At 41.7% G+C, this 13220-nt stretch overlaps 1 protein-coding gene across 1 annotated transcript in view; it reads left to right on the top strand.

The window, feature by feature from the left end:
• Positions 1 to 10827, top strand: part of SLC30A8 (solute carrier family 30 member 8) — a 41265-nt gene extending 30438 nt beyond the window's left edge. The window contains 6 exon segments of the mRNA XM_015474502.3: positions 843 to 993; positions 3348 to 3451; positions 8493 to 8564; positions 8566 to 8627; positions 9913 to 10005; positions 10008 to 10827. Of these exon segments, the coding sequence (XP_015329988.2) occupies positions 843 to 993; positions 3348 to 3451; positions 8493 to 8564; positions 8566 to 8627; positions 9913 to 10005; positions 10008 to 10057 (532 nt within the window). The 3' untranslated portion in view covers positions 10058 to 10827.
• Positions 10828 to 13220: the final 2393 nt, after the last annotated feature.

Raw genomic sequence — 13220 nt, 5'->3', positions numbered from 1 at the left:
GAGTGATTCACATTTCAAGTTCTAGTGGAAATAAATAAAATCTAGTAAAATAAAAGTTTAAAAAATTCAACCTTGATGAAATTCACTGCTTATTTTGTTGTATTGCTTTCTGCTGCTTTTTGCATTTGAAACCAGCATATTTAATTAAGCTCCCACCAAAGCTCAGCTTTAAGTCTAGCTCCGTAGAGACTTGATAAATGATATTTCCCTACCTCATTGTTAAATACTTGGCATTTACCTAACAGATGTAACTCTCTAGTTTTAAAATGAAACACAGTAGCATTAACTGGGCTTCCCTGGTAGCTCAGCTGGTAAAGAATCTGCCTGCAATGCAGTAGACCCCGGTTTGATTCCTGGGTCAGAAGATCTCTGGAGAAGGGATAGGCTACCTACTCCAGTATTCCTGGGCTTCCCTGGTGGCTCAAATGGTAAAGAATCTGCCTGCAATGTGCGAGACCTGGGTTCGATCCTTGGGTTGGAAAGATCTCCAGGAGGACATGGCAACCCACTCCAGTATTCTTATCTGGAGAATCCCCATGGACAGGGGAGCCTGGCGGGCTACAGTCCATGGGGTCACAAAGAGTCGGACATGACTGAGCAACTAAGCACAGCATTAATTAGAAAGAGAAAACTGATGTGAATCTTCAATGTCTGTCCTTGGGTGAAAATGTTTAAATTCTGTGATACCCCTGTGTTCAAAATTACTCCAAAATAGTCCATTATAAAGCAGCAATGTTTCATCCATTGCCATTTTGGATAACACAGGCTGTTGTCAACATGATACTGCAAAGATTTTTAAGGGTTAATCTGATGTGTGCCAAGAATATTGTTTTTTCTTTCAGACTAAGTGTGATTTTACACCAGAAATGCCCTGCCCACAATCACAAAGAAGTGCAAGCCAATGCCAGTGTCAGAGCTGCTTTTGTACATACCCTTGGAGATCTATTTCAGAGCATCGGTGTGTTAACCAGCGCGCTTATTATCTACTTTAAGGTGAGTATATCGGAGTCAACTCACTGTTCCAGTGACTTTATAGATTAGGTGGTACATGATCTGGCCCCCCATTATTACTTTAAATGGGGGTGGACTGCCGATTTGCCTACACAAATTACTTTACAAGGTGTAAACAAACAAAACATTCGAAGCTTGAAACCTTAGATTTTCCAAATTCATAAGAGCTATGTCTTTAACTATACAGCTGCCAGTCTTTTAAGAAAGCAGTTCTTTTGTCCTGGGGTTAAGGTGGACAGCAACAGGACCATGAAAAACTTAGGGTTCTTAGGTTATAAGCAACAGAAAAGGTCTCTAGCTCACTTAAGCAAAACATAGATTCACTGATTGAAATTTATTAGAGGTACTCCTCTAAGAAAGCAAGGTAGAAATAAGGGAAACTTTTGGTATTCAAATGTCAGAAACTATCCAACTTCTATCCCAGGCACCATGCTGAAATGAATGTACATGTGTGTGCATGCTCAGTCACTCAGTGGTGTCCAACTCTTTGCAACTCTATGAACTGTAGCCCACCAGGCTCCTCAGTCCATAGGATTTTCCAGGATTTTCTAGAGTGGGTTGCCATTTCCTCCTCCAGTGGATCTTTCCAACCCAGGGATCAAATCCACATCTCCTGCATTTGCAGGTGAATTCTTTACTACTGAGCCACTTGGGAAGCCTGAAATGAATGTGATTCAGCTAATTTTTTTTCCTCTTCTTGTCACTCTGCTGAAAATTCATGTTTCTGGGAAATGGAACCCAATTGACGTAGATTGGGTCTTGTATCTGTTGCTTGGCTGGGGAGGGTAGAGCCGTTGACTGACTCTTCCACAATGGGAGGGAGAGAACTTCTTTCCCAAAAGAACTGTATTAATGGAAACCTGGAGTAGATCTGGGTGAGCCTCTGACCCTAAACAAATATTCACTATAGCTCTCTGTTTGGTAATAACAAGAACTAGAAGAGGTGGGTGAGGCCAGAGGTACAGGCAGGCGGGTAATGGAGGAGAGGGGCATTTATCTCTGTCCATTTGTATCATGACTGTCCATTTCACAGGGACTCTATTGTTTTACTAAAAAACTAAAACATGTAAACAAAAATTACAAAGACATGTCTGAATTCAACTGAGGAAATCTTCACTGAAAGCTTTAAGCTTAAGGCAAAATTCTTCAAGTTGTACAGGTAAGTAGAGTTTGAGAGTACTCTTATCAAGAACCCCTGGCCGAGTTTCTTAGAAGTAATGGGGCACAGAGTTTTCTGTGGCACAGAACTTCATCAAGGGCAGAATAGCAAATGTTTCACCCTGAGGCCAAGGGCTCCAGTGGTGAAAGGGCGTGAGAATGAGGCCTCAGTGTATACTTTTTGGACTGTATCAAAGATGCCTACCTTGAGTCTGCAACATACTTAAGAGAGAAAGATATAAACTGACCCCATCTGCCAAGACCAAGCTCTGGCTGTACCTTAGTCATATGCAACCTCTGAGCAGATGATTTCCTTTCTTATCATAATTAAGGCTGAAAAGTCACTGAATGCTGTGCCCATGTGTGCATATTTTCATCCATCCTCTCTACTTCTATTAATTTGAGAGACATTAAATAAGGCCTTTTGAGGGAGCACTCAAGGATATCTCTCCTCTTCTTTTTCATCCTCATTTAAAAAAAAAATTAGCAGCACTGGCTTTTCCTGATCTGAAAGAATAGCACTGAAACATGTATATAACCACATGTAAAACAGAGTGCAAGTTCGATGCATGAAGCAGGGCACTCAAAGTCAGTGCACTGGGACAACCCAGAGGGATGGGTGGGGAAGGAGGTGGGAGGAAGGTTCAGGAAGGGGGGACACATGTATACCTGAGGCTGATTCATGTTGATGTATGGCAAAAATCACCACAATATTGCAAAATAATTAGCCTCCAATTTAAAATAAATAAATTCATTTTAAAAATTTGGCAGCACTGGCTTTTCATTGCAGTGAGCAGGCTTTCTGTAGTTGCGCTGTGTGAGCTTAGTTGCTCCATGGCATGTGGGATCTTAGTTACCTGACCGGGGATCAAACCTTAGTCCCCAACACTGGAAGGTAGCTTCTTTACCACTGGACCCCTAGGAAAATCCCTCTCCTTACCTCTTAAATTGTAGGGAGAACATGTGCTATGGTGTCCCTTTCTTTAGTCATCGAGAGTTGAAAGCTTAGAAGAATTATGTCTTTAGGAAGTCTTGTCTCTGATTGGGATGGTAAGTGTCAGGAGAGTGAATGGGTGACAGGAAAGGAAGGAAGCGTGGGGCTTTACTTATTTTATCAATCAGACTCTCTGCAGGGGAGGCCTGGATTCAATGAACTGAAATTCCTTTTTTTTTTCTAGCCAGAGTATAAGATGGCAGACCCGATCTGCACATTCGTCTTCTCTGGCCTGGTTTTGGCCAGCACCGTCACTCTCTTAAAGGACTTCTCCATCTTACTCATGGAAGGTAGGAGTGATTTTCGTATTATTTCCAGCATGTGTGTTTTCTCTTCCCTATAACCACAAAAGGAAATGACCTCAAGGCATGCTCACTGTGAGCCTGCATTATAAGGAAAATGTAAACTGAGAAGGAATTTTTATGAATCCAAGTACTATGAGTTTTATTCATACGGGAATAAACAAAAAAGAATTGGCTTCTATTTCTTCTCTAGCAACTATCATATCGTATGGCACAGTATAAAAGCAATATGTACAGATACTAGAGACAGTGAGGCAGAAACAGCAAAATTATACGTTTATTCCTAAATATATGGAAATTACCTAAGAAAGATTGTGTAACTCTGTCTCTTGGGCAGCATTATAACTACTATGATACTGAAAAGGTAAAATGCTTGTTAGACTAGGCCAGCAGTTCTCAGACATTAGTGGCATCAGAACCACTTGGAGGATCTGTTAAAACAGACTGTGAGGCCCACCGGACAGTTCCTGAGACAGTAGACCTGGATGGCAGGGGGCCTGAGAAATCCAAATTTTAATAAGATGTTGATGCTACTGCCTTGGGGACTGTACTTTGAGAACCACTGGACAAGTGTTTTCATACCACTTTAGGGGTTCCTCCACGAGGGCACGGGGAGGGGTCCTTGGAAAATCCAATCACAGCTAGAGGTTTGCACCCTATCAAACATTCAGATGATCAAAAACACCCAGATGTTGGCTGAGCTGCTCTCTTCTGTCCAGCACACTGTGATAGAAGGTGGACACAGTCTCAGAGGGCAGCTGCCTTTGCAACAGTTCCTCCTTGCCTAGCTTAGCCTTCACTGCAGAGGACACATGAGGGCTTTTGTTCTCGGCCGGCACTGTAATCATTGGTAGGTGATGGTGCTGACCACAGTGAAACAGGAAATGGATCGAAAGTCCTTGTGTGACAAGTGAACGCCCTCGCTTGGCAGGAGACAGTGTATTTGTTTAGGTCCCGGATGATTCCACCTCCTGTCCTGGGGGCTGAGTGCCGAGCCACAGCTGTTGCTGCTTTTACAGAAGCTATCGAAAAGAGACAAATGCATACACAATTTAGGATGACTATATTCAGTGTCCTCTCTCAGTACAGCTCTTCTCTCATGATTATCTTTTTTTATGTAAGGAAAAGTGTAGCTAATTATTGAAAGTCCTATCAGATAGGCAGGTAACTCCTACATGGAATATACTTATTTTTAAATTAGGTTTTCAAGTTAGGTTAGCATAAAATAATACTTGTACTTGATAAAATTTAAATATATATGTGTGTGTGTGTGTGCTGTGTGCTTAGTCGCCCAGTCATGTCTGACTCTTTGCAACCCCATGGACTGCAGCCTGCCAGGCTCCTCTGTCCATGGAATTCTCTAGGCAAGAACACTGAAGAGGGTTTCCATGTCCTCCTCCAGAGGATCTTCCCAACCCAGTCATCAAACCCAGGTCTCCCGCATGGCAGGCCAATTCTTTACTGTCTAAGCCACCAGGGAAGCCCAAGAATACTGGAGTGGGTAGCCTATCTGTTCTCCAGGGGATCTTCCTAACCCAGGAGTTGAATTAGGGTCTCCTGCATTGCAAGTGGATTCTTTATGAGCTGAGCTACAAGGTAAACCCATATATACATATATATGGAAAGGCATACATACACATATATGTGTAAATGGAAAGGCATAAAATGATAAGACTTCTCCCCATTTTTTCACCTTTAAATTCTCAATCTTATTCTTCAAGCCTAATATCTACTACTATGGTAAAAGGTGACATATATCTTTCCAAAAATATCTATGCATTTACACATATATGTATATGTAATAAAACACACACACACACACACACATACACGTGTGTATGCTGTTGCTACTTAGTCACTAAGTTGTGTCTGACTTTTTTGCACCCCCATCCCGAGCAAGAGTACAGGAGTGGGTTACCATTCCCATCTCCAGGGGATCTTTCCGACCTAGGGATTGAACCTATGTCTCCTGCTTGACAGGCAGATTATTTACCACTAAGCCACCAGGGAAACCCTAAATATGTGTATACATATGTGTGTCTATATACATGACTGTGTGTGTGTGTGTGTGTGTGTGTGTAGTGTATGTGTATATATCTTTTTCTCATACAAACAAGATTATACACGTATTTTGTTCTGCACCTTGTTTTTTTCAACTAGAAATCTTTCCATATTAGTAAATACATAGATAACCTCTTTCTTTTTCATGGGTACAAAGTATTCTATTGTTAGCATCCACTTGCTTATTGATGGATATTACAAATAATGCTTCAATTATATTCTTAGCACTTATATCTGTGGAATAATTGCTAGACATGTATTGCTGTTTCAGAAGTTATGGACCTTTTAAAATTTGATAGATACTGTCATTTATACCAAAGAGACCATATCAGTTTTTTTTCCCACCAACAGTGTATGAGAGTGCTCATTTCTTCCCAACCTCACCGTCACTGGATATTATCAAACTGTTGATTCTCCTCTAATCTGATAGGTGATTATATTATACCTTATTGATTATATATGTGAATCTTTAATTATGAAACCTAGTGAGTGATTTTTCATATACCTATTAGCCTGGGTAATTATTTCTTTGAACACTAATTTTGGTATTTTTCTGGATGCATTAATATTTTTGCAGGCTCTCCATCAGAAAGAAAAAGGTTTCTAGGATGTGATGAACACTGAGGTCCACGGGAACCTGTCCTCTTGCCTGTCAGTATTATTTCATAGAGGAAAATAAATAGGAGTAGACTTGCATTCTCCATAAAAGCAAAGTGATAAAAGGAGGCAAGAGAAAAAGAGGAGTGGGATCTTGACTTAATCTCAAGAGTCCCAGATGAATGACAGCAGAAGGTCAAAGGAAACTCTCCAGGGATGACACATTAGGCATAATTGTCACCTTTGGGTTACAATACCTGGGGTCTAATGTTTACATAACACTTCACACCCAGAGGAGGGATCTTAGAGTCTGGCATCCCACTTACCCATGTGGCCTTACAAATTCTTCTTAACCCTTCTGACTCCCAATTTCTTCTCCAGTCAAACAGTTCTAACACTGATTAGATCTTAAAGTTTTATAACTATTAAATAAGATCATTACTAGAAAGTGCTTAGTGCAAACCTTGGCCTATAGTAGGTTCTCAATAAAGGTGCTAATATTATTAATTATTTTATTATTGTGTAACATTTTCACCCATGACTATATGCACATTCTATGGCTAATCTGAGACAAGAATTTCTTTGTTTCTAGTACCCCGAGCTTTGTGGAGCTCATAGAGTAAAAAATCATGTTGACCAGCTGTTTGTTCTATGAAAAGATATAAAATGGGATAAAACTAAACTCAAACTGTACTGAATTTTAAGTTAGCTGCAAGGAGGGAATCCCTATGAGCAAGGTTCTTAAATCCTGAAAAAGGAGGGTTAAGGATTCCCTATTCCCTTTAAGAAAGTGGTTCTAAACTGGCAGCTCATTACAATCATCCAAGAAGCTTTTGAAAAATACTTATGCCCAGGCCCTAGACCCAGAGATCTTGATAGATCTCTTGATAGATCTTGACAGATTTTGACAGATTTCATAGAAGCTGGCTTTGATTTTTTTTTTTTTTTAACATGTAGGCAAGCTTGAGAACCACTTCCAAGCAGTGGTGCCCAGTAGCTTGTAAATACTCGTGCAATGCTTCTCTACTTTGGCTCTGTTAGAATCAACAAATGAGTTAAGAAAATGCTGATGCTGGTCTTATCCCCAGGAAATCTGATTTAATTGGTCTTGGGTGTAACCTGGTCATTGGGATTTCTTAAATCTCTGGTGACACTAATGTGCATCCAAGGTCAAGAGCCACTCTGAAAGCATATAGATTTCAGAGCCTCATACAGAGATGTTTTCTTTAGGAGAATTTTGATGGAACCAAGGCATATTTATTTACAACCAACACACCAGGTGTTTGTGTTGTATGTATATAATTGAAGTGGCAGCTAAAAAATGTTCATCCTTAGAAAACTTTCCTACAGAATCCTATTTGGATCATCTTTAGTTGACAGAGATTTACGTATAGCATCAAATGGCTTTACCACTGTGGTGCTAATTGAGTTGATTTTCAAAAAATTCTTATATCAACCTGATACCTTTTATGATTTTAACCAACCATTGACTTGGTTTTTCTCTCTGTAGCCAGCCAAAGCAAATGCCCTTATATTTTCAAATCCTATCATCTCTGTGACAATCCTTGCAATGTTTGAAAATGGTAATTCTACTTCCCTTCACCTTCCCATATCCAGGTAGAGACACTCCAGTTCCTTCAGCCCCAAAACATAGCTGACTGGCTGCCAAACTCCCCACCTTCATGCATGTCCCACACCATTCCTCTAGAAACAATGATGAGAGTCATTGAATAGTAAACCCTTACTAATGTACTTAAAATCATAGAAATTCTACAGACAGAATAATGAGATGGTATTATAACATTAGGATCTCCTATTATCATAGTTCGCTAAGGGACTGGTTGGATAACAAACAATTGTATAGCATTAGAGTTTACAAAGGACAGATGTTTTCTGAGATGTTTTCAGAGTCCCCAAAGGACTCTGTTAACTACATATTGCTTTTATTATACCTATTTTGCTACAAATATTCTGAGGATTAGTTCCAAGTGCTGGGTCAAATTCACAATAGTTGTAGTCAGAATGCCAACCCAAGATTATTCAATACCAAATCCCACGGGATTTCACTTTGCTTTCCAGATAATTACAAATGTAATTGGGGGAAATAATACACTCTGGAAGTGAAGGGTGATGACTGTCTTGATGGTTGCAGAGTAAAATCTGCAAATGCTCTTTGTGAACCTGTGGCTGATGGCAAATCCTTTGAAACAGGTGAATCTGCTTTTGTAAACATTTAAAAAAAGAAACCATAGATGGAGAGGGCAAGGTAGTATTTTAGTAAGGACTTTGCAGCCCCAATTAATCTTTGCACTGAGCCATATTTCATGAGATAACCTACTAACCCCGGCCTCCAGTTCTCTCCTCTTCGCGGGTGTGCCAACGCACCTGAGCTACAATGGCGTGAAAGAGCTCATCTCAGCAGCGGATGGGGTGGCGTCTGTGCAGTTTGCATGTCTGGTCGCTAACAATGAACCAAGTGATTCTCTCTGTTCACGCTGCTGCAGGTCAGTGAGTTTGTAAACATCCTGGACAAAAATTCAGTCATGTCCTATAACATCTGTAATTTCCCTCCTCTTGGTGGAGCAGCCCTGAGTGTCTGTTGCATGCCAAAACAATTGTAATGTGTTTTGTGTGACCAAGGGCCTTTGAAACCCCCTTCCCCATGCCAATGTCGTCATGGCAACAGTGCTACTTATGACCACCCTGGAGGTCGAAGGTAGAGCTTTAGAGAGTAGAATAAAAGGATAAAAAGCCACCAAGCTTCAAGGCCTTAAATTCTGTTTGACTCGATGTCCTATTGGTTAAAGGAGTGGGATGAATTTAACAAGAAACCTTCACTGATTATCTTTAGTGTGTGAGATGTTTTACCCTAGCATCAAAGAGAGAAAGGTGAAGGAGACACAGGTCCCATCCTTAAGATTCCAAAAAGGTAAAAGATATACTAGTCAGAATTAATGGTGGTTCCATTACTGGATGGTTAGCAATTCTGTAACCATGTGAGATAACCCTTGGGATGTGAGGTTTACCCTAAAAAACTACTTTGTCAAGTAGAAGGTGATTTTGCTCATGATACATCCTAGGGCTGAGAAAATGGGCAATGGCTCGGGAGACAGCTCAGACCAAGAATGATATATTAGGCTGCTGAGAAATAACTCATGAAGTTACTTAGAGGCAGGATACAGGAAGAGTCATTGGAGGACTGTGCTTTCTCAGACATCCTCATCTCAGCTGAGAGGCTTGGGTCTGGCTGCAGGGAATTTACAGCCTCCCCTACACCAATATTTCACTGCAAATGGAAGGATCGAGTAAACACTCAGGTTACTATGGAGGGAACTTCACAGCCTCCTGATACCTTTAGGGAAAGGAGAAAAAGACAGCAGAGAAGGCTGCTGCTCTAAATGTTTCCTGGCTCTTGTCACCATCCTTGAGATAAATTGTGATTATATATAAGGGTGAAAACTCAGAGAACCCAGGGAGCCAGTGAGCAGGGCTGTATAAGAAACAGTAGTTCTGACTTGGCTTTTTCATGGCTTATCTCCTCTGTCACACTCAGCCCCTAGGGATGCCAGACCCCAGAGAGGACTGTGGGCAGGAAGTTCCCATAGTGACAGGGCGCTTTGCAGCTGTGTCTGTATAAGTGTAGCTGATTGTCAGACCCATCATGGCTCCTTTCAAGTGCACTGCCTGTGCCCTACCCCAGCAGCAGAGACAAAGTACTTGAAGCCGGAGATGAGCCGTTGCCTGTGTGTGTGCAATCAGCGCCAATCTCTCTCAGTTCTTTATCAACAGCAGCCAGCCGGGAGAGCCAGGTGGTTCGGAGAGAAATTGAGAAAGTCCTCAGCAGTCGCTTTCCTGTGCACTCACTCACCATTCAGATGAGCTGCTCGCCGACCAGGATCCCGCCTGTCTTTTATCCGAAGACCCTCAGGACTAGCCAGTTGCTCCGCCAGCTCCCCAAGTTTGATAGGCCACTGTGTGCTGCTCCACAGTTTCTAAGAAACCAACAGAAGAAGTCTGAGAAACTCATGATACAGTACGATGCACACTGTAGCTCCATCCACCATAAATGAAAACGTGCTTAGATTCATCAGTCAATTGGATTCTCCATTCATCGGTAGCTGTGTTCATTCTAGAAATGTATGTATAGATTATTCCTGCCTGGGGCTGAAATAACAGCTATTTGTAACCACAGGTAATAGAAAGTTCACCTCCCTTCAGTAACGCGTCCCCAGGCTGAACGGGCAAAGCTGAACTCAGGAAGGAGTCTTACCAGGAATCAGTGGCAAGCAAAGAGTCACAAAAATTTTCCCAAAACATGAAAAGCAAAAGTAAGGAGAGCCGAGTCAGGGGTAAAAGCAAATCTGGAGCTCCAGTATTCTTGCCTAAAGAATCCCATGGGCAGAAGAGCTTGGCAGGCTATAGTCCATGGGATTGCAAGAGCCGAACATGACTGAGCACACAAGTATGCATGCATGGCTCTTTAGATATGTCCCCTTATTTCATTCTGCTAAGTCTCTTCAGTTGTGTCCAACTCTGTGCGACCCCATAGACAGCAGCCCACCAGGTTCCCCCGTCCCTGGGATTCTCCAGGCAAGAACACTGGAGTGGGCTGCCATTTCCTTCTCCATATTTCATTCTAATGACTTTTAAAAATTTGAAATTAATACCATCATTGTATAGATAAAGCCATAAAGGTTAAGTGAATCGACCAATGTCATTTATTCTTTCATTTAAACATCTTTTTCAACACAGACTATGGGCAGAGCATTGGTAAACCAAGCTGACATGCTCTTTGCCCTCACAGAAGTCTTTCCCCTTTGGGAGGAGATAGTCATTATACTAATAAACACCACCAAGAATATACTACTAATAGCAGCAAGGGATATGAAAGAAGAGGGGCTGATTGAGGTTGGGGAGGTCAATGGAGGGTGTCTCTAAGAAATGGCATCTAAGAGGTAAGTGGAAGGCAAATGCACTGTAGAAGGAAGCACATTCCAGAAGAAGCAAGAGAATGAGGGGACACCCTGAAGAAAGAAGAGGGTTCATTTGAGGAACTGGGAAAGGTCCTTGTGGCTAGAATGTACCAAGTAAAGAGTGAGTTAAAGAATATGAAGGACCAGAAACTGGAGAGGGACTTTCCTGGTGTTCCAGTGGTTAAGACTTTGTGCTCCCAATGTAGGAGGCAAGGGTTCAATCCCTGGCCAGGGAACTAAGATCCCACATGCCACATGGCATGGCTAAAAGAGTTTTAAAAAAGACAGGACAAACAAGCAAGTACAAGTAAGAAAGTAGCTGAAACCAGATCTATTTTGACCAAAATCCCATCTATGTTCTCTCTTTGAACACTTTTGCTTTATTTTGGGTAGGGGGCTGTTTCTTTTTGATCAAGTAATCTGCATTGACAATCAGCCATTCTTTCTTTTTTTTTTTTTTAATCTGTTAAGCCCTTTTATTTCATAGAAGATACAGTGTGACTTTCTCAGGATCACACAATGAATGAACTAAGACTAGAATCTGAATCTCTTGACTTCCTATTAAGTATTCATTTCTTTTTTTTTTTTTAATTTTATTTTATTTTTAAACTTTACGTAATTGTATTAGTTTTGCCAAACATCAAAATGAATCCATCACAGGTATACATGTGCTCCCCCTCCTGAACCCTCCTCCCTCCTCCCTCCCCATACCATCCCTCCGGGTCGTCCCAGTGCACCAGCCCCAAGCATCCAGTATCGTGCATTGAACCTGGAATGGCATCTCGTTTCATACATGATATTTTACATGTTTCAATGCCATTCTCCCAAATCTTCCCACCCTCTCCCTCTCCCACAGAGTCCATAAGACTGTTCCATACATCAGCGTCACTTTTGCTGTCTCGTACACAGGGTTATTGTTATCATCATTCTAAATTCCATATATATGCGTTAGTATACTGTACTGGTGTTTTTCCTTCTGGCTTACTTCACTCTGTATAATAGGCTCCAGTTTCATCCACCTCATTAGAACTGATTCAAATGTATTCTTTTTAATGGCTGAGTAATACTCCATTGTGTATATGTACCACAGCTTTCTTATCCATTCATCTGCTGCTGATCAGCCATTATTTCAGAAGTGCCTGCAAAAGAGGAGCCTATCTTCCTCAGAGGAATGAGATGAACAAACTGCTGTGTTTAACAGTAAAGGCCTGACAGGTGCTTCTGTAATACATCCTGTCTTAGGAGGCACTAGTACTGTGTCCACGCAGGAGTCTGCTAAAGAAAGAGGAAGCCTAAAGGACTGGAAGTGGTTGTGGGCCAACATCGACCCCGGAGACCCTGAGTCATGCCAGTGACGTGGGACATGAAAGGGACAGAGGAGCGAAGCGGTGGAAACAGGGGACTCTGTGGTAAGGAATGAACGTTAGAAGGAATGAGAAATCTGGTCAGTCCCTTCCGCTGCCTTCCAGATTTGTGACCTTCCACTGCCATTCCATTTCTCTGAGCTTCAGATTCCTCATCTGAGAATGGGAATCACATTTTCATCAGTGGGTTTCTGTTAGAACTATGTGGGATAAAAATGTAAAGAGCAAGGTTCTTTGTGTGGTAAAAATTGAGTGCTCCATAGATATTCTTCTCAATCCAGAGTTTCTCAACCGTAGTGGAATCATCTTTTGGGGTTGGATCATTCTTTGTTGTGGATGGACTGTTACAACACAATGGCAGAAAGTTATTCTTGTGCATCATAGGAGGTTGAGCAGCAACCCTGGGCTTTACCCACTAATTACTGCAAGCACTCTCCAGCACACACACACACACACACACACACACACACACACATACACACACACAGACTAAAAAGGAAAATGGGGCATGGAGGTCTTGGCACTCAGGATGACTCAGAAGTGGCACTTTAGGCACCGCTAAAAGTGCCTTTGGACCAGAAGTCAGTGGGATAAGAGGAAGTAATCTGAAGCTGCTCCTTACATGCCAGGTCCACTTCTGTGCATGTTCCAGACTCTCCAACAAGGGGACAGGAGCATTTAACATGACTCGTCTGAGGCGAGAACATTTTTTGGGCTATGGTTTTCTCCTAGACAGGGTTCCTGTGTCTACTGCCATGGA

Source organism: Bos taurus, chromosome 14 (assembly GCF_002263795.3).
Source record: "Bos taurus isolate L1 Dominette 01449 registration number 42190680 breed Hereford chromosome 14, ARS-UCD2.0, whole genome shotgun sequence".
Lineage (NCBI taxonomy): Eukaryota > Metazoa > Chordata > Mammalia > Artiodactyla > Bovidae > Bos > Bos taurus.
This window is presented reverse-complemented; position numbering and strand designations above follow the sequence as displayed.